Source organism: Cucurbita moschata, unplaced genomic scaffold (genome assembly GCF_002738365.1).
Source record: "Cucurbita moschata cultivar Rifu unplaced genomic scaffold, Cmos_1.0 Cmo_Scf00011, whole genome shotgun sequence".
Classification (NCBI taxonomy): Eukaryota; Viridiplantae; Streptophyta; class Magnoliopsida; order Cucurbitales; family Cucurbitaceae; genus Cucurbita; species Cucurbita moschata.
In genome coordinates, this window is record NW_019268527.1 from 4,216,801 (window position 1) to 4,237,972 (window position 21,172).

The window sequence follows — 21,172 nt, forward strand, 5'->3', positions numbered from 1 at the left end:
TTTTTTTTTTTTTTTTTTTTTTTTTTTTTTTTTTTTTTTTTTTTTTTTTATGGGATTCTGTAAGCAACAAAAAAAAAAATTAAAACTTCTTGGACCGAAGGGACAACTTATGCATTTGATTAGCTTTTAGGTAGGGGACACCATTGAAACTTCTTGGACCGAAACATCTTGCAATACAATCTAGAAAGGACAAAAATTAAAAGAGAAGGTATGGCACATGGCCTCTCCTCTGCCCAAAACTTGAGACAATCTGTCAAAGTTAGTGTGGAATATTCCATATTTTGACCCCTAACAAAACTGAATATTTTGTTTCTTCCTTGAAATAGTGAATGAATCAACAAGTTTAAAGAGAAGAACCAAAACAGACCTCGCTACCAATACTTTCCTTCAACTTTACACATAATATGTAATAATAAAAAATTTTGATTACAGTGTAAACTACATGGCAACACTCCAGCTGATCTTTGGGAGATTACTCCGAGATCTTACTTCATTGATCACACTTTGAAAGCCATGTCTCTCAGCATCGCTGAACCTCTAATTGGTTGCAGTGTCAGAACTTAAGTCTGGATCAGAGTACAATGAAGGTAGAAATTCCGTAGCTCCCAAATATAACCTATCTTTATTTCGTAAGGTAAAAGTTGAATACGTGAATGGCAGATTGAACTTCCAGGTTCTAAGATTTAGACTACCAATGGTTGGAGAATATGTTATGTACAAGTAGCTGGACAGCACTGACCTCGAAGAAGCAAACTTGCCTCCAGAGTCTGATTTGTAGACAGGACTGTATGCCAGCCACAGACGTGTAGCACATATGAGAAAGAGCATCCGAGTGAAGTATCTAGGCTGCACTAATTGAAGAAATAGGAAGATTGCAGGACATCCTTGAGATCAAAGTCTCCCCGATCGGGTAAGGGCGGAAACTTTAAAGTGGGGAAGGACTTTTGGAAATTTTCCAGTAACTGTAAAGGCAAAAACCGTTCAAGTTGTAAGTTAAAGAAATTCCAGGACAGAAGAAGACAACTAGATCTTTGTAGCTACAGGATAGTACAGTCAATGTGTTCTATTTTGTCAGAAGAGGAGTATCTTTTGTCTCCAATAACCAGGATAAGTTAACCGATCAAGTACACATGGGGCGAGATACTTACATTCTCCAGAATAGGAGCCTCGTATAGCTCAACAAATTTCTCCCTTAGTAGCCTGTTCATTACGTCAACATCGCATGCATGGGTCCAATATGAATCATGGACACCTGTAATCAAACATGGTAAGAAGAGATATGGCCACGATTGAACACTTGAGAATTCACATAAGTTCACTGAGATAAAGGACCCAATCAATAGAGAAGTAAAAGAAAAATGAAGTGAACCTGCAAAGTTAAGGCCTGCCCTTCTGCAGGCGACAGCAGTCATCATCATATGAGAACCATCAAGGGAGTGTACAAAATTTGGAGGAAAAGCTGTTTTCTGACGCTTAGCCATGACCTACAGAAAATAATACGAATTATCCGGCTAGTAAACATATCATGCAACCAATGAATTGCACTACTGCATACAGTGACCCTTCTCAAGAGAGTTAATAAACTTGAAGCGTCCCAATTTCAAAAGGTTTTTAAACACATCGAGTCTACTCAATAATTCCCGATTTGGTTGGCCTTACCTTGTCAGTTTCTCGTTGTAGAGTCAACATTTGCAAGGAAGTCTTGATCTGCAATAAGTCAATTACAGTTTCAGTTTGTTGGAGAAGTCCAAATCATTGTTAGCTTAAATTTCACAAATTTATTAGAACTTTACAAAATGTCTTCCTAGTTGCCGGTAAGGTTGTACGACTGGCAGTCCAAGAGGAGTTGTCCATCGAACTGGCTGATTTTCTGAAGCTATTACCTGTTGAAAATTAAATGTGTGAAAAGCTACACCTTAGTCGTGTGACAAAAAGACAGAGGAACGCTTGCTGAAATGCACATAATATCAGATTTCTATACTTAACTTAGATAAGAAACGTAACATTGCTAAAATAACCCACTCCTCAAGATGTTATAAAATCAAATTATTTGAATTACCTACGGCTAAGAAGAGGGAAGATGAGTCTGAAAATTGAAGAAATATGGAGGAGATCACAACCCTTGTAGTTGTATTTCAAAATTAAGATCTTTGATCGAAGACAATATTAAGCTCAATGCGGGTTTGGGTAAAGGGTGAGATTCTAGGAAATATGGCTGGTCGCCCAACCATTGATGTTAAAATTTCTCAATCTCTACGTTGTGGCTCTATGTCGTGGTAGGGGGTACGTGAGAAATTGAAACGAAATAGAGGAAAATCTTGACTGGAAGAATTTAATAGGACAGAAAACTGAGGAGTTGGGAGATTTATTGAGTGTGCTTTACGAAATGGTGAAGGTGGATGGTTGATGCATGAAGGCTGTTTTCTTCTAAACCTCTATTTTTTAAGATGGTAAGATCTGATAGGAAGACTATCCAGTTCACTTATGCTTGGAGAAAACCAAATGAGCCCAAGTAATGTAAATGATGTTGAAAGGAGTGAGTAAGTAAAGACTCCGTAAGTCCCATGTGGGTGCATTTTTATGAGGGCTTCAGCGTGAAGGTTTCACCAATCAATGAAACAAAATTTACAAGAGGGGCACTAACGAAGAATTCCCACTTCAAGCTAGTGATACTACGAACTTTATCAAAATAACCAAAATAATGACAATATCACTAATTAAGGACCGCACCTTTGCACATTCACCAAGCCAGCTCATGATACTTCTTGCTGCTTCAAACATTTCCCCCAAGGCAGTCAAGGTAGTCTGCACGATAAGTCTTCGAATCAGCAGCACGTTCATTTCAAAATAATAATAATTGTAGTAACACATTTTTCTTGTAAATATAAAAGAAAAAGTTGTGTAAAAAAAAAAGAAACAGAACTATAATATGCATGCAAATAGGCATAAATGTGCTACATTTTTCTCACAAGCAAATGGCAGTTTATTGACTCACTTTAGCTGCATAGCAAGAAGCTGCAAATAATTGTGAATCATCGGCAATGGATGCTCGTTCTTTCAACCTTTTCTTAATCTGATCCCGTGCACCCATATACGTGACACCATACACGGATGTCATGACTGTTTGTTTCACCAGTTTACGATCCACCTAATTGAAGTCACAAATATGAATCCATTAGAGGAAAAACATACAAGCAGCTATTAGAAACAGTTCTATAAAAAATTATTCTCATAGAATTATTAGTAACCAGACCTGATTGATTAAAAGTCTAGCATGCAACGCATTTGGATTAGTTGCAGGATCTTTCTCTGCATCACTTCGTATTATGTCAAGAACTCTGCACCCAGAAAAATATACAAATTAAAAAAGAAACTAGATCCCCTCCGAACGCCAAAAATATGCTCTAAAACACAAGTCATTTGCAAACTTTTATACCGAAAGCATGGAGAATACTGTCTAAATAGGCATTCTTCCTTTCATACTAGTTGGTAAACGAAGCTTCCAAAGTTGAATGCAGAGAGCAGAGTCACTTAAATTTTATCTAAAAAATATCACTTGCATTGAGCATACTTGCAATTTCTATAGTTCGTGGAAAGCATATATTAGCTCCCTTATCATAATGACCAGGCTTCAAAATACTTTTCAGCTTATTCAAACAAACATGGCATTGACGCCTGCCGGGTTATTAAGACTCAACTTTCATATGTAAAAAACACCAAAGAGCAATTTTAAAAAAACATTAAAAAGAAAATGAGGAACACTTAAATAATCCTCCCTACAATCAAACATGCAAACAAGAGATGCAGTAACCTGGCAGCAATTCCTGAGTACACATCTGCGGGCTTATCTCCTGCTACAAGGTTAACAGCCGCTGCTCCCAACTGAAGAAAAATGACACAATATTAAATGCTAATTAAGAAACAGACCGTGTCATCTCAAAGAAGACTTTTTTTTGTAAAAATTAAGGAGTTCCTAAAAATAAAGATAGTTAAAAGAAATATTTTTAAAGTTCTTCGTATGTGTAGTACAAGAAGCGTTATTTAGATTCAGGTGCTTTTAGCTTCGAATAAGCAAGCATTGAGGTATTTTCAATCCCCAAACACGCAGAATAAGAAATAGCCAAGTAAAAATGGAAGTAGCTTCACTTCTCAGCTGACTTTGTATCTTAATCCTATCTAACTAGAGAAATTAAAAGTACCTTGTCCCTCCCGAGAGCTGCATAGTGTTGCAAGCCATTGCAGGAACCATCCTGCCAAATCATGGGGAAATAAATAAGGATAAACAAAGATATATACTGCAGAATAGCAATATGATTATGGTTTCGAAAGGGATAAAGTTGCAGAGAACAAAAATGGCATTCATAATTTGGGGACGAATTGCAAGAATAATGTAAGTAGTACCTGGTGTACAGGCATATGGGAAAGAGTTGTTTCCGGCGATGGACTTCTTAAAGCCTCTGAGAGATTAATACACACTGCCAAGCACTGAAAAGGATCCTCTGCGCCCAACCACCAACGATTTCCTTCTAGAGGCCTGTCTGCCGAATCAAAAATCTCATCCAAATGATTCTCAGTAAATGATATTCGATCCTTGTAAGATAACTTGTCCACACCACCAGCGTATAGATTTGCCAAATGTATCTTCAACCAGCGTAACCCTGACTCTCCAAGTGGCCGTCCCTCCGCAAATTCTAGAATTCCACGACACATATCAGAACCAAGATGATTCAAATGTGGATGCATTGGGTATGCACGACCTCGAAAATCTAAGTTGTGAGGATAGTAAAAGCCCTCCTCTTCTTTCATTTTCCTGGCCACCTGCTCACAATAAAAGTAAATTCAAATGTACTTGACAAGAGTATTCAAATTTAAATTCTATTCATTCAATAAGTTCTTACTGCAAGCTTAAGCTCAATGTCACACCGCTGTGAATGCCTCTCACTATTCTCTTTTTTTGCACCCTTGAGTTTCCACTTCCATTTTCGAATTTCTGCTTCATCTTCCACAGTTGGCTCCTCTGGTAGAGGAACCTGTACAAATTGAAGTTAAGGTTAAAGTTACAAAAAAAGATATAAATTTCATAAGATAGGAAAACATGCAAATAGGACCAACTAGCATTCTTCTTCTGTAACATACATCTTCCCGGTCAACCAAATCAGCAAGACGACCACCACTGGTCCATATCCTGTCAATAATGCTAAGAACTCTTTTGTTCACCCTCCACTTGGTTCTTCCAAGCGTATCAAGTGCCTAAAAATGCAAAAATTATCATATATTACGAATTCTTTCGTAACTGAAGTTCAAAAAGAAACTGCAAGATGATTTTTTTCTATGGGAAAATCTTAGGAGTTCCTTCTAAGATGGTATCGCGACTTCAAAGACAAAGCCCATGAAACATATAGTCAAATCAAAAACCTTCTTCGACAAAGATAGAGTCCAGTGATATTAATTTTTCAACATGGTATATGGGAATGGAGGAAGAGGTCAGGCAAAACCAAAGGTGTGTATGTAAATCATTAAACTAGGAAACAATCATCAGAACTCTCAAACCTCAAAAACAGGCTCTAGTTGTTTCTTTGGAACCCTTTTAACTGCTTCACGTTGCTGCTTTGCCCCATGTATTCGCATAACATATGATGGTAGGAATAAGTGTGCTCCTTTATCATACCTACACACGAATAGCAGACATCAAACACCAAACATAACAAGCATACAGCACAAATGAAACTTAAGCTTCAGAGAATACGCATCATTCAGATATATATTCTATTCAACAAATGAACCAGTAAATATCGTTACATGAAACTAGGTTTTCAATCTCTGAATAGTATGGAAACTATTAGAATTTATTGAAATAGATTAAAATATAGAGTAACCTACCCTGTCCAATTAAGGGGAGGCACCAGCATAGGCATATATGGTATGACCATGTGTCTTGCCTGAGACAAAACTGAAGACAATCACTAATCCAAGACATAAACTGAGTAATTTTGAGAGAGAGAGAACCTTGCAGAACTACAGAGTTGCATAATCATACAGCAAAAATAATGTCTACAAACTATTTATAGAAAAGCAACCAAATTCACACCGAGTACGGAACAGCCCACAATGTATGATTTTACTTACAGTTTTCTCCAGGCCTCTGCGAACAAGTGGATCGCATTCAATAACACCATATCTTCTGCTAGTCTTTCTGCGGGAAGAAACCAAATGGTAATAATTAGTAGTAGTAGTAATACAGATCAGACATAGAAAGAATATGTAGAAAAATCGAAGTGAGATAAATATGAAAAATAAACCACGAGAGCAGAAGGCTCATTAACTGTGCTTCTTTTGTGATGGTTTTAAGAGTATGGACAAATGCGGGACGAATATCAGGAGGACCTCCTCCTAACTGATCCATTGGAGGTTGAATATACGCTGTTTCAATCAATAGCTGAATCAAACGACAACCAACCTGGAAGGCAATAGAAACCAGAATTAAACAATTTCTCGCTGTTAATATGTGTACATCAACATCTACAGTAGCTCACAGCAAGTACACCAGAATTTACGCATTACTTCACATTGAGACTATGGGCAAAAAATTAAAAACAGAAACCTTCACATGCGCATCCTGGCCCCAAGGCTTTAAATCATCGTGTTCCTTGACTATCATCCTCACTTGCCGCAACTTCTGTTTCTTCATCAGGTTGGTGACTTTTTTCCTCAATTTGTCTTGTTCTTTGGCCAGTTTCTCCTGGTCTTCGACCACAGGTTCAGTGTCTCCTTCAGTAGTTTTTTCATTACTGTTCTTCTTCTTCTTCTTCGTATTCTCAAAGAACTTGTGGATTCTAACCTGTTTCGTAGAAAAGAAAATTGTCCAAACAAATATTTCAATTAATTCAACACCGTTTTATTAAAAATGTCAATCAGAGTTCAGATGTTCATTGCCAAACAAGAACAAATATATCACATATCTAAATAAGAGAAAGAAAAACTGACAGAATGAGGTAAGAAACCTTGCTATATGATCGATAGCTCTCAATATTGGAAAGAAAACCATGACTGGTTTTTTACTTTGATACCTAGCGAACTTCATATCAATGGGAAATCTAAAACAAATGCAAAATTTTAGACAATAAAGTAAAAGAATTTGAAACTAACCAACCTCGTGTTCAATGGCTTCTCCTATCTGACAAGCAGCTTGGACTACCCTGACACTACTGTTTCCTCCACTGCTAGTCATCAACAACCCCATTAACTTATGCATTGTAATCACAGCCATCATATCCGCCGGCAGAAGATCAAAATAAGGAGCATGAGACACTCTACTCTTCTTCTTGCAAAACTCCTGGTCTGCAGCAATTGCATCACGCAAGGGTTCAAACCAACCAAGGAATAAAGACTTTATGTAAGGTAAATTGGGCGCCAACTTCTGCTCACACATATCCGTTAATAGCTCTTGATACTCTCTGGCAGCCTCTTCCCAAGCCTCCGTCTCCATCTTTATCTGTCTCTTCCGTAGAATATTGTACTTACCTACCCCCATTCCATCCACCATTTTCTTAGGCTGCTTAAAGTGAGACCCCACCTTATCTTGTTTGCTTAGTTCCTCCATCAATTCCTGAATTTCTTCCGACCCTGATAAGTCCTCCTCGGAAATCGCAGCCTCCGCAGCAGTTGCGTAGCCTTTGGCATGGTTTAGAACCCCATAAAAAGCTACGTGCTCGCTTGAATGTGCGAAATTGGATTTCGCAAACCCAACTTCACGGGAATGGAAAAAGCTGATTCCACGAGAGCCCTCTAACAGGCAACTTGATTTCAAGCTTCCGAGTGTCCTGGAGGATCTAATTTCCTCAACAAAGATAGAGTCTTCAATAACTTTTCTGGAGAAGAACGTATCCCTCCTTGAAGCAGCTCTTTTGACAATGTTTCTCCACATTCTCTGGTAGTATGGATTCCGAATTCCCACAACAACAAGTTCAAGCAATTCAAAACGCAGCTGAAGGAGATGGAAAATGCGAAGAACTGATAGTCGGAATATGCAGTTTCTCCGAAATGTTCTCAGGCAGTGAGAAACTAAGAACACAAAGTTGAATACAAAGAATTCAAACGCGGGAAGGATGAGAGATGAAGGTAGAGATCTCAAAATGGTGGGAGAACGGAGAAGAGAACCACAGCGGCGGCCATTAAACCCTCCTAAAACCTACGTTTTCTTCAACATTTATTCCTTCACCCATTCTTCAACCAGGTCAAAACCCGACCCGTCGGGTCACCGCACAATGTTAGCCCGCTTGTTCTCTTATTGGGCCTAATGGGCTTACTCGGTTTTTTTTAACGCGCCATTGATCCACGAATATTCGGCCCAAATTTCGGAATAAACATTAATGTAATGTAATTACAGTAGGACATACTCCCAATAATCCTCAACAATCTTCCCCTCAAACAACCCCTCAAACAAAGTACACCATAAGCCTCCCCTGAGGCTTGTAGAGCTCTCGAATAGCCTCCCCTTAATTGAGGCTTCTCCTCTCGAACAAAGTACACTATAAGCCTCCCCTGAGGCTTACAGAGCTCTCGAATTGACTCCCCTTAATCGAGGCTCGACTCCTTTCTCTGAAACCCTCGAACAAAATACACCCTTTATTTGACACTTTAGTCACTTTTGACTACACCTTCGAGTCTCACAATTCTTTGTTCGATATTTGAGGATTCTATTGACATGGTTAAGTTTAGGGCATGGCTCTGATACTATGTTAAGAATCACGACTCTCCATAATGGTATGATATTGTCCACTTTGAGCATAAGCTCTCATGCCTTTGCTTTGGACTTCCCCAAAATGTCTCATACCAATGGAGATAATATTCCTCACTTAAAAACTCATGATCTTCCACTAAATTAACGAATGTGGGACTCACTCCCAATAGTCCTCAACCGAAAATGGGATCTTGATGAGGGATAAGTGGCATTGAAGGGGATGTTGGAGGGCATCACGATAAGTGGTTGATGCTGGAATCGATGTCACGCAGTGTCAACATGCCCGTTGTAGCGGAGGTAGAGGAGAGGAGGAAGAGGGAAAAAAACAAGTCATTAGATCAGGCATGCTTCTTAGCATTCTTGCTGGCACAAACATGGCTCAAACCCACCACTAATAGATGTTGTTTGCTTTGGCCCGTCATGTATCATGTCAGTCTCAAGATTTTAGAACGCATCTTTTGTGCCAAAGCGTTCTTGCTAGCACCAACACTACCCAAACCCACCGTTAATAAATATTGTCTGCTAAAATCCATTATGTATCGTTGTCAACCTCCCAATTTTAAAAAGTGAATAGTACCAATTTTACTTTTATAATTTAATAAATATATTTTTTTAAAGAAAATACTTTTCAACAATTTATTATTTTTTTATTTTTACAGGAAAAAAAAAAAGTATTTTGAGTGGAAGAAAAACCAGGTCCACTAATATTGGTGGCACTTCTGAGAATTGGTCTTCGTCTTCCTCATTTGACCGCAGTTGAAAAGATGTCGTCTTCACCGCCTCTGCCGCCGCCGTCGACCACCACTCCCCACCTTCTGGTTTTTCCATACCCAGCTCAAGGCCACATGATCTCACTCCTCGATCTCACTCATTATTTAGCCTCCCATGGCGGCTTCACCATCACCGTCTTAGTTACCCCCAAAAACCTCCCCCTCCTTGAGCCCCTTCTCCAAGCCCACCCTTCAATTCACACTCTCGTCCTTCCATTCCCGGCGCACCCCAATCTCCCCGCCGGCGCCGAACACGTCAGCCAAATCGGCAACCACGGCAACTTCCCCATCATGGTCGCCCTCCGCCAACTCCACGACCCGATCGTCCACTGGTTCAACTCCCACCCCGCCCCTCCCGCCGCCATCATTTCCGATTCCTTCCTCGGCTGGACCCAACACCTCGCCGACCACCTTCAAATCCCCAGGATCGTTTACTACTCCTGCGGCGCATTCCTCGTCAATGTTCTTCACTACTCTTGGCTCCACATTAAAACCGACCTTTTCCGTTCTTCCCCTGTGTTCCATTTCAACGAAATCCCCAATTCCCCCTCCTTCAAAAAGGACCATTTACCGTCGTTAATCAAGCGGTACCAGGATTCGAACCCGGATTGGGATTTATTAAGGGACGACGCGTTGGCTAATACATCCGGCTGGGTTAGCGTCTTCAATTCCTTCGAGACATTGGAGGGTGAGTTCTTGGAGCACTTCAGGGATTTGAATGGCGAAGGGCGTGTGTTCGGAATTGGACCGCTAAATCTCATCCGCGCAGGCGATGGGCGTAGCTCAATTCGAGATTCGAGCTCGGAGGTACTCACATGGCTCGATGGCTGCGCTGATAGTTCGGTGCTTTACGTTTGTTTCGGGAGTCAAAAGCAGCTGAATCAGCAGCAAATGGAGGCACTGGCTTCCGGGCTTGAGAGAAGCGGCGCTCGATTCGTGTGGGTGGTTAAGACATTTAATCAAACAGTTGGTGGGTGTAATGGAATACCAATTGGGTTCGAAGATCGGGTGTCGGATCGGGGAATTGTGGTGAAGGAATGGGTTCCACAAGTGGCGATATTGAACCACCGAGCAGTCGGGGGGTTTTTGAGTCACTGCGGGTGGAATTCGGTGCTTGAAAGCGTAACGGCGGGGGTGCTGATATTGGGTTGGCCGATGGAGGCGGACCAGTTCGTGAACGCTAAGCTATTGGTGGACGACATGGGAGTGGCGGTGCGCGTTTGTGAGGGGGCGAACTCGGTGCCTGATTCTGATGAGTTGGGGAAAGTGATCGCTATGTCTTTGAGGGGAGACTGTCCGGAGAAAATGAAGGCAGGAGCGCTCAAGAGAGCGGCGGTGGACGCTGTAAGGAGTAATGGAAGCTCCTGGAAGGACATGCGAGGCTTTGTCGACAAGCTGAAGCAGCTTCCTGGTCGGAATTTCTAGTAACTTTTGTGAGTAATATTTCGATCCTCCATAGAAACCAGAGCATTGTATCAGTATGTATTCTTTGCATGCTTTATAGTGGACAGTATCTACTAACGGTGGGCTTGGGCTGTTACAAATGGTATCATAGCCAGACACCGGATGGTGTGCCAGCGTCCTGGACCCCCAAGAAGGGTGGATGGCCTGCCAACAAAGACGTTTGTAATAGTCCAGATCCACCGCTAGTAGATATGGTCTTCTTTGGGCTTTTCTTAAGGCTTTAAAACGCATCTGCTAGGGGAAGGTTTTCATATCCTTATAAATGGTGTTTTGTTCTCCTCCCCAATCAATGTGGGACATCACAATCCACCCCCAAGGGGGGTGTCCAGGCACTCTTCCATCGATGTGGGACCCCCGTCAAATCTACTCCCCTTTGGGGTCAGCGTCCTTACTGGCACACTGTCTCGTGTCTACCCCTTTGGGGAACAGCAGCCTCCTTGCTGGCACATAGTCTGGTATCTAGTTCTGATACTATTTGTAACGGTCGAGATCCACTGCTAGCAGATATTGTTCTCTTTGGGCTTTTCTTTTTGGGCTTCCCCTCAAGGCTTTAAAACGCATATGCTAGAGGAAGGTTTCCATAACTTTATAAATGGTGTTTTGTTCTCCTTCCCAACCAATGTCGGACATCACACGTTGGACCTCTAAGGAGGGTGGATTGTGAGATCCCACATTGGTTGGAGAGGATAAGCGTGTGGAAATCTCTCCGTAGCAGACACGTTTTAAAAATCGTAAAGCTGACTGCGATACATAACAAGCCAAAACCGACGATATCTATTAGTAGTGAGGTTGAACTGTTACAAATGATTTCCAGCCTCTAATACCGTTTCGTATCGTCTTATAATATAGTTGCACAGTACCACCGAGTCTTAACCATTTATACGTTCCTTGCAGAGGCCATGAATGAGGGATTGAATATATAAAATCTGGTTTCAAACGTAGAGCTTCCATTTCCAGACCATGCTTCTCCATGTCATCTCTGAACTCCAGAGCTTCATCCATGGAACATGTGTAGCAGATTGTAACTATGGAGGTTGTATATTCACTCGAGGGGCTCCGATTTCATCGTATATCTCCCACATAATGGTATATCCATTTTGAAGTACACAAACGCTCGGAAGACAAGTATTCTTGACTAAATCTCAAACACATCTGACCCGTAACGACATCTACTATGTTGACCTTATCTCTTGTCACTAGTGAGTTATCTCACTGGACATAAGACAAGCTATGACAACCATATACATTACGAGTGTATCATGAATCCTATTGCACGCTAGGGTAATCTCAATCAAGATGGGATGCAAAAAGGCCGACAAAGAGTTGTTGGATGGCATATCTTAATCTATGCAGGCAATGGGTATGCCTCGAACTTTGAGGTGAAGGAGTAGGAACTAAGAATGGCATGATCTTATTTACACTTGCTTTTGTTGTGCGCCGAAAGCGGAACAAATGTACTCACAACACCAATGAACGGAATTACACAAAGAGACACCAATGTACTCACAACACCATACGTAATGGGCCAAATTGGACAATATTTACTAGTGGTGGGCTTGAGCTGTTAAAGATGGTATCAGAGACAGGTATCGAGTGGTGTGCCAGCGATGACGCTGGACCCCCGGGGGTGTATTGCGAAATCTCACATCGATTGGAGAGGAGAACAAAACTTCCTTATAAAGGTGTGGAAACCTCTTTCTAGGTAGACGCGCTTTAAAATCGTGAGACTGATGACGATACGTAATGGGCCAAAGTGGATACAATCTAGATGGATTTGAGCCAAGTACGGTTGGCCAACATGGGGGAGAAAGAGATAACAGATATAGCATCAGACAAGGCTATTATGATGGTGGAAAGCAGAGTCGGGTGCATAGTTTTCGGTTTGTCGGGCTAGTGATTTTCTATTCATTCATGCAAGCTGCAGGGTTGACGATTGATCATCTTGTCGATTGTTTTCGGCAAAGTGAATCTGTAAATCTTGCAGAGAGACCATGGAACCTCCCCATATCTTCTACATCCTTGAGAAATGTCGACAAAGGCCTTTTGTCGATTGAGTTTCACGATTGGACTGATTGGACTCCGAGCTTGCTCCAAATTGGCTGAGAATCAAGTCTATAGGCCCTATTTCTGTTGAGTTAGAAATAGATCTGTTTCAACAGTGATATGTGTTTCTATTATTTCAAGAGGTCATATCAGTAGCCTTTTAATCAGTTACATTTGGGCTACCGTTCAAGATGGTTCGAGTTCTTATCTTATTCAAAAGATTCTTATCTTACTCAAAAGAATATGATGAAGTGTAGATCAATAAGTCGTGTTATCATATTATACTTGAAGATTTCTTACCAAGATTTGAGATTCCGTGCACTTTAAGTTCCAACTTTATCTAAGTCACCATGCTAGAATGATTCCCCTATGGAAACTCGATGTTCTCCAACGACGGTGGACAAAAAAATCTTTCAAATTGTGTTGGGACCAATATATTCTCGTTTCTTTCTATACATGTGTAATAGTTCAAACCCATTGCTAGTAAAAATTGTTTACTTTAGTTTATTATGTATCGTTGTCAGCTTCACGGTTTTTAAGAGAGGTTTTCACATCTTAAAAAGAGTGCTTCGTTCCCCTCTCTAACCAATGTGAGATCTCACAATCCATTCCCATTGGAAGCCCAGCGTCCTCGCTGGCACACCATCTAGTGACTGGCTCTGATAGCCATTTGTAACGGTCCAAGTCCATCGCTATATGAGATATTGTCCGCTTTGACCCTTTACGTATTGCTGTTAACCTCACGATTTTTAAACTGAATCTACTAGTGACTGGCTCCTAAGAAAAACAGGTTACAAGCCCCACAGTTGTCTCTATCCTTTTCCTTCCCCATTTTATGAATCATTTTAGCTTGGATTACAAACCATTCAAAGAACAAAACAGGACCCCCACCAAATAGACAGCCTACCAAGAAAAACAAAACAGGTCAAATCACAAAATCTGGCTCCACCTCATCCCTTCTTTCACCCGTTATAATCTCTATGCGCACTTTTTCTTTCTCTTCCACCATTTTTCAACCTAACTTCTTGCTTAGTTTCATGCTAATCCAAGCTATGGTGACTCCTGAATTGCGTATGCGCACCAAACACTTCAACCTGATCAAAAAAGGGAAATTCCAACAACAACAGAGCAAGCTTTTCACCACACACAAATCAACTAGCAACATTCAACTTCAAGTTTCCATTATCTCAGTCTTCCAAAAATCGAAAAAGAGACTATGAATCGATCCAATAGGATCGATGATGAGATAAAGTCTTAAAGAACGGAAGAACAGTTCAAAAGTTTTGGTACAAAGCCAACGCTAAGATATATTTCATGGAATCTAATAATTCATCCATGGGGTCCAAACGATCAATGATATTTCTTTACTAATTATCGTGATCCTTCTTTGTTTGTTCTTTTTATGTAGTAAAGAATGGCTTCAATCATTTCCCCAATAGCTAATACAAAAGAAAACATTACTGCTGTCCTTGTCAAATTATACAAGTTCAATGACTAGTGAAGCATTATTAAAAAGAAAAGAGAGACACAGACATGACGGCACGAAAGAGAGCAAAAAATAATCAATCCATGGACGGCAGCCACCTGTATTGAAAGGAAAACAGAGGCAATACAACCAAAAAAAAGTCCTAAGGTGGTCATCAACTATCAAGAACAGCATTTGAACTTGCAGAAAGTAGATATAATCATGAAATCAGCAAGAACATGGAGTCAACAACAAAAGAAGAATGATATCATATTGGCACATCGCGTATGGCTGAAGAAGGAAAAAGAATAAAAGAATCAAGTTAAGGCAGGTATAGAACATAGAGTACCCTATTTACATTGCACCTTTTTGAGGGTTTCAAGTTGCATACAAATTATTTATCAAACAAGTTCACAAGTCAAAGGGAAGAAAGGGTAGGAGAGAAAATACCAAGGAATACAAACAATTCTACCAGCAAGACTATCACTTAGCTGATGAGAAGAATATATACAGCAAGCTCCTCTTACTGAGCCCCAACTATGAGTAGCTCGATGTCGAGGATGAAAACCCACAATGCAAGCCAATCCTAATAGTGAGTCGTCGCGATCACTTCGATAATTCTAATGCGCTATTATTTAATAAACTATAAAGCTCTCTATCACAGCAACATACTGAACCTCATCGTCTCAAAACTGGCAAGAAGTACCAAGCCTCTGCCTCTGCCTCTGCCCGAGCGCTGCAGATTGGCGTTTGGCAAATGCTGGGCGGAGCACCTCTGGAAATTTATCCAGAAACAGGGTCCATTCTTCGTCGTTCATATCACCGAGCTTCACAAAGCTGACACTTGGAGGAAACTGCTCATTTGCACTCCTGTGCCCTGCAGAAGTGTTGGTAATGTATCCATATTCAGGTTTTGAGACCTGGTACTTCTGGTGTTTCTGGTTCTTATCACCCAGTATGGTGTTCTTGAGAGACATGGAAAGCTTTGACACAGCAGAAATGGGTTCAGAAGGTGGAAAGGTTGCTGTTTCTCCTTGCTCCTCCCCAGCACTATCTTCTCCCTCTTCTTCAATGCTTTCCTCTAACTTAGAGAGTGGATTGCGGCCATGCATGCCTCCAAGTCCACCAAACTGGTAATGAGACCAGCCCAAACACTGATCCGCTGCCACACTTGAGTTATAATCTAATTCTCGCTCCTCGCAGTCTAAGTCGAATTGGAATTCATCGTTGCCCCAGTCATCAACGGGAGAACAGAGCTCCCTTTCTGCTATGATCTGCCTAGCCTCAAGACATACTAGCTCAAGTTCACTGGGTTCCTCCTCTCCACTACGAAATTCCCTGCTCATCATCTCACCAATCTCAGCAAGACAGAGACCACAAGCAGCAGCTTCCTTCAGAAAAATTGTACAGAGTACCAAAACCCGAAGGCAAGCATCACGAATCATGGGGAGCTCCATCCGAAGCATCTCACAGTCTTTGATCGGATTAAGATTTTCAATATACTTGAGCTCATCCTCTGAAAATGGGATTGACGCTTGAGGCCAATGGATCCATTCAAAGTACGGATCTTCTAAAGTTTCCGGCAAACAAAGACCGTGATCTATAGGAATAAGCTCCACTTGACCAAACCTTCCTATTCCATCAAGTTTACGAACTAAGAGATTCCCAGCATGCCTATCAGTATTAAAAATCCTGATATCTAGGATACCTATACGATGAACAGCAGCAACTGGGAAGCTAGAAGTCCCATGATCACTAGCATCAAAATCATGTGGAATGAACTGTTGGAAAGAAGCAATTTTACTGACTGACTTCTTCTTGTGAGGCTTGTTACCATTCACCCAATCATTCACATTAAAGATTGAATGAGTGATCTTCACCAAGGCTGTCGGAGGCACGTTTGCAAAATGCTCATAGTCAAGAAGATATGCTGCAACTTCTCTGAATCCGGTCTCCCCAACACGCACAGAACGTTTAAATCCTGGCTGTCCAAGAGCTTTACCAACAAAACCTTTTGGATTATTTGGTGCAAAAGGTTCTTCATCAGTTGGCTTCACAATTGCAACACTTTCACCTTTCCCATTCCTAAAGTAGTAAGCACCACCAAGCCCACTATGAACAGGAATTGGATCAATACCCAACTTAATAGCTTTCACAATCTCTTTGACCAACCGTCTCGTGCCAGAAAAACGCTCTGAATGCCCCAATATCTCAATAGGTCCACTCTGGTCTCGAAGTCGGAGATCCTTCCCAGTGGGCGAGAGACATGGAGTAGATGAGCTTCTATGCATCAGATTTCTCGTGAGAAGAAGAGGAGAATCACTTCGAATGGCAGTAAGATCATTCTTTAGAATCACATCCCCAAATGTCAGCGAGCTCTCCTCGGTCGGAATATTGAGGGCAATCTGCAATCTCCTTTTCACCGTATGAGCATTGTCGTTGCGATCTAATTCCATTCCCAGTACACATCCTGAGTCAGTTTGGACAAAAACTTGTCTCCTTCCAACGGGTAGCTTTTCTTCCATTCCATTTCTTGCACGGTAATCCCGGCTGAGTGGGCTCTTGAGTGCTGCAACTGCCATTTGAGTCTGAACTGGACTGTCCAACTTCCGTGACATTAAACAATGAACAAAAAAAGGAGGACGTGCTTGCTGCCAACGACTGAAATGGCCAAGGAAGAGAAACGAATTCCCTCCCAAGAAAATTGCAAACTCAAAACAGAATGCTGGTTCAAGGAAACCAGAGTCTAGGACCCCGAATAATCATTAATTGATAGAGGAAGCATCAATTCCGGCCATCTTTCTCAAAGAAACAAAGCTCTGAGATCGAAAAACACCACAGACAAAAAGATGCAGCCGAAAGCTACAACTACAGATCCATTTCTCCAGACTCACAGCACCTGATTATCTGCGGGAGTAAAACAAAGAAATCAAAATTAACAATTGACCTGAAGAAACAATAAAATCGATACAAAATTAACTACCAATGGACAAATGTCCAAAAACAAAGGTGAATTTATCCAGACTTTCAAATAAGAGTCCCCATATCTAGAGCTGGGCTAGAGACTCAACAAAAGAATGCATACACCAAGAACACTGAATTATGCATTATTTATGGCCCTTTTCTACAGGGAAACCCAAATTCATTGTAAGATAAAAAAATCAATAGTTACAAAAGGCCGATAGGATGAAATACACCTTCATCGATTAGCTTACACGTTGTTCTGAGTTTATAAAAGGAAGGGAAAACGGTGTTCCCTATATAGAAAATTAACATCTCGATAAAATTTCAAGGTCCAGAGCCAAAGACTCCAAAAACAGATTCTCCCAGTGATAGAGAAAGAAGAAGAAGAAGAAGAAGAAGAAGAAAAAGGATCTCTTCTCTAACCACTTCATCGTGTAAGCAAACAAATGATCGGAACGAGATCCTCATTCGCCCTCAAGAACAAATTCCAACAGTTAAACGAAATCTGTGAAAGGTGCACCTCCTCCCCCCTCCCCCTCCCCTCGGGGCAGGAGAGAAGGTCCACAAGAGACCAAGCTCAATACGACGTTCTGGAGATCAGAGAAATGAAATTCAACAATGAGAAACAAGTAAACAGAAAGAAAAAACAAATAAAACACCATCATTCATTCAACACATACTCACAAACAAAACAAGCATTACAAAGTAACAACTTCGAAATCGGAGAAAGAACTCACCTGAATTCTATAGATCCTTCACGATCCAACAAATTAAGTAATCAGATTCCCCACCCAAATCGACGCTATCCGTGAGCCGGCGCCGTCAGAGCTTCGCAAACACGAGAATGAGAGGCCTTCGATGAATCAATATCAAATCCAAGAAACAGGCAAGAGCAAAGAATCGTCGGAGCTAAGTGAAGAGAGAAATGAAACCCACACACAAATTCTCTCACAGTTTCCTCAATCTCTATCTCTCTTCGTTTTATTCTCCGTTTTGCCTCTCAGAAATCCGTCCTCCGTGAACGCTCTTTAACTCGAGTGAGAGAAGCCAGGTTAAAACAACTAACCCTGGTTACATGCCGACCCACTCTCTTGCTCTGGCCTTTCAGATTCGAACACTCTGGAAGGAATGGTGAGAGCCGTTGATGATGAGAGATGCTGGAATTAATGACCGTACGATGAAAGGGGATGGTGACGTGGAGATAAGAGATTCGTTAGTGACGTGGCAGGTCACCTCGAATTGTGGGACACCTGGTTTCATCAGCGACCGGGCCGGGCGGGTTTTCTTATTTTGGGTTTGCCCTTTCGAATCTGTAGTTCTCTGTACTACCCAGTTTCCTGCCCCAATCTGACCGTCAATTTTCACACCATTGAATTTACCAAATTGCCCCCATGTACTTTTTTCCTTTTTTTTCTTTTTCTTACCTCAATTAAATAAATATACCCTCCTTGTCATTTCCAAAATATTTGATCTCCTTCACTTTTATTTTGTTTTTATTATTTTATTTTTTTTGTTTGACATTTACATTTTTAAAAAATATCTTAAAATCATATTATCCACTTATACCAAATAAATAACCAATAAAGAAGATATAATAAAAATCACGAACCTCTACCATAGTATGATATTGTTCCCTTTGAGCCTGAGCTCTCATAACTTTGATTATGATTTTTTAAAAAAAAAAACCTCGTACCAATGAAAATAATGTTTCTTACTTATAAACTCCAAGATACCACGAGTAATGGGCATGCATTATGATTTCTCGAACGTTTTGTCTTGATCTGAATTTTGTCGTGCATGGGTATTTTGTGTTACTTTAACTATTTTATATTACTATTATTGTTGTTTTATTGGCCTTTTCATAATTGAGAAAGAGTCGTTTTATTTAAGCCATGCCAGCTGGTTATGAAAATGACGTGTCAATTCTATCATCATCTTCCAATTTGACCGTAAAACGAATTATTAATTTATTTATTGTATTAACTTCTTTTTCTCCCTTAATTCCGAACCGGAATGGGACGGTTCAGCTGAGTCAGAGTCCACGCATGAACGAGAATCCCACGTGGTGTTTCCGCGTAGGATGCTGCCAATTCAAGACACGATAATCTCACTAGTAATTCCAAAATTTTATTTCCTACGTGTAGGCATTATCCTCTCACGTGTCTTTTGATTCTTCCAAACCGCGGCATACACGCTCACAGTTTTCTTCATGACACACAGACACAAAGCTGACTGGATAAATACTTTTTTTCTTAATTTAAAAAGGACTATTTATTATTATTTTATTAAATAATTGTAATAAATTTAATAGAGTACACTCTCGAGTCTGCCCATGGTTTTAGTGTCTACTTTATAAATGTAGACTAGATATATTAAATTCCTATTTATTAGTTTTTTAAATACTAAAAATGATTAATATTTTAAATTACCCAAAATATTTTATTTAAATTTATTTAAGTTAAGTTGAGTTAAAATAAATAAAAAATTTATAAAGTTAATTTTAAAATATAATTTGTGCTTATGTTTTTTTTTTTTATTTAGTTTAGTAATTATTTGTTTATAATTTATTATTTAATAATTTTTTTAAATAATATCTTTTACGACATTAAATCTTACCCATATAGGTAAGAAATCTCAATAAATCTGAGTAACATTGATTTTTTAGGATAAAAACTAAATTATTACCATTTTTAAATATATGGATAAAAATTAAAGTTTTAGAATAAAAATAGTTTTTAATATAATTAAAAGTATTAATATTTGAAGCTTAAATTTTTTTTAGAGACTTTTTTTAGGATGTTACTGGAGATAGAAAAAATAAAATCAAAATTATTATTATTTTTTAAATATTTTATTATTTCAATTTTATCCTCGCAAATTTACATCAACTAAAACCAAATACAATGGGTATATAGGTCATTTTAAGAAATCTATTGAACTTGAAATTGGGCTTTATCGCTACAGGCCGAAAAGTGGAAGGCCCAAGGCCCAAGGCCCATTATTGCAAGCAAAACAATATATCGAAAATATTTAATTTTCTGAATAGTAAATAATTATGAAAAATATATAACTTTTTTCTTATTATTTATTGATAAAAATGACTGTGAATGAATCTATTTGGTACAAGAATTACGAAAATTTTAATACTATAAATTTATTTTTTTAATCAAAATTGAAATTTACTAAACAATATAAAAAAAAATTAAAAAAATATAGTGAACAATTATTTATTTTTTACCAGCAATAAACTCAAAAAAATCAATGAAATATCTTCGTTTATGTCAATAAAAAAAAATTAAAATATTAATTTTTTTTAATAAGATTAGAAATTAAATTTTTATTCATATATTTTAATTTATTAAATATTTGATTAACAGAAAGAAATTTGAATCTGTGTTTGCATTTTTCGATTCTAACTATGGGATTACAGCTATTCTTGTTTTTCAAACATAAATAAGGCACCCGTACAGATGACAGCCATGGAACCAAACCAGAAAAAATGGGGTCACTTGTTATGAACTCATTGAGAATGATTGTGATCTAGTTCATGGCCTATTAGAAGTAGAAGGCGTTCGGTTGGGATTGGGATCCTCACAAACAGAAAAAGATTGCAGTCGATTTGATAATGATCGAGTGACATTGCTTCTTCGGGCCGAACCCAGAAATCCCTTAAATATGATACAAAATGGATCTTATTCTATCAGGGTAGTCATGTTCATGTTTGTT

General features: G+C 39.5%; 4 protein-coding genes across 6 annotated transcripts in view; 1 reads left to right on the plus strand and 3 right to left on the minus strand.

Moving 5' to 3' along the window:
• Positions 1-196: 196 nt before the first annotated feature.
• LOC111449299 (DNA-directed RNA polymerase 1B, mitochondrial-like) overlaps positions 197-21,172 on the minus strand; it is a 31,150-nt gene continuing 10,174 nt past the window's right edge. The window contains exon 20 of one of the 2 annotated variants that reach the window (XR_002711570.1): positions 197-451. The gene's annotated coding sequence lies outside the window, so the exon portion shown is untranslated. Of the gene's footprint in view, positions 740-21,172 lie in introns of both variants that reach the window. The other variant, XR_002711572.1, reaches the window with a different exon arrangement.
• LOC111449300 (DNA-directed RNA polymerase 1B, mitochondrial-like) overlaps positions 765-21,172 on the minus strand; it is a 30,617-nt gene continuing 10,209 nt past the window's right edge. The window contains exons 2-20 of the mRNA XM_023089142.1: positions 7,151-8,126; positions 6,602-6,838; positions 6,324-6,457; positions 6,127-6,193; positions 5,881-5,939; positions 5,551-5,668; positions 5,137-5,250; positions 4,899-5,030; positions 4,402-4,818; positions 4,200-4,250; positions 3,812-3,882; positions 3,254-3,338; positions 2,996-3,148; positions 2,731-2,805; positions 1,794-1,883; positions 1,660-1,707; positions 1,370-1,484; positions 1,149-1,252; positions 765-962 (exon numbers count right to left, since the gene is read on the minus strand). Of these exons, the coding sequence (XP_022944910.1) occupies positions 852-962; positions 1,149-1,252; positions 1,370-1,484; positions 1,660-1,707; positions 1,794-1,883; positions 2,731-2,805; positions 2,996-3,148; positions 3,254-3,338; positions 3,812-3,882; positions 4,200-4,250; positions 4,402-4,818; positions 4,899-5,030; positions 5,137-5,250; positions 5,551-5,668; positions 5,881-5,939; positions 6,127-6,193; positions 6,324-6,457; positions 6,602-6,838; positions 7,151-7,924 (2,955 nt within the window). The 5' untranslated portion in view covers positions 7,925-8,126 and the 3' untranslated portion in view covers positions 765-851. The remainder of the gene's footprint in view (positions 963-1,148; positions 1,253-1,369; positions 1,485-1,659; positions 1,708-1,793; positions 1,884-2,730; positions 2,806-2,995; positions 3,149-3,253; positions 3,339-3,811; positions 3,883-4,199; positions 4,251-4,401; positions 4,819-4,898; positions 5,031-5,136; positions 5,251-5,550; positions 5,669-5,880; positions 5,940-6,126; positions 6,194-6,323; positions 6,458-6,601; positions 6,839-7,150; positions 8,127-21,172) is intronic.
• Positions 9,421-12,114, plus strand: LOC111449303 (UDP-glycosyltransferase 89A2-like). The gene is made up of 2 exons (XM_023089147.1): positions 9,421-10,943; positions 11,869-12,114. The coding sequence occupies exon 1, from the start codon at positions 9,505-9,507 to the stop codon at positions 10,933-10,935; it is 1,431 nt and encodes a 476-aa protein (XP_022944915.1). The 5' UTR covers positions 9,421-9,504; the 3' UTR covers positions 10,936-10,943; positions 11,869-12,114.
• Positions 14,800-18,488, minus strand: LOC111449302 (phosphatidylinositol 4-kinase gamma 5-like). 2 transcript variants are annotated; one of them, XM_023089146.1, is made up of 3 exons: positions 18,184-18,433; positions 17,870-18,036; positions 14,800-17,389 (listed from the first exon to the last, which is right to left on the minus strand). In XM_023089146.1, the coding sequence occupies exon 3, from the start codon at positions 17,098-17,100 to the stop codon at positions 15,169-15,171; it is 1,932 nt and encodes a 643-aa protein (XP_022944914.1). In that variant the 5' UTR covers positions 17,101-17,389; positions 17,870-18,036; positions 18,184-18,433; the 3' UTR covers positions 14,800-15,168. The 2 variants fall into 2 exon arrangements, with proteins under 2 accessions (XP_022944914.1, XP_022944913.1); XM_023089145.1 differs by lacking the exon at positions 17,870-18,036 and having other exon boundaries at positions 18,184-18,488.

Coding starts and splice junctions, on each gene's coding strand:
- LOC111449303 (XM_023089147.1), top strand. CDS start 9,505: ATGTCGTCTTCACCGCCTCTGCCGCCGCCGTCGACCACCACTCCCCAC.
- LOC111449302 (XM_023089145.1), bottom strand. CDS start 17,100: ATGTCACGGAAGTTGGACAGTCCAGTTCAGACTCAAATGGCAGTTGCA.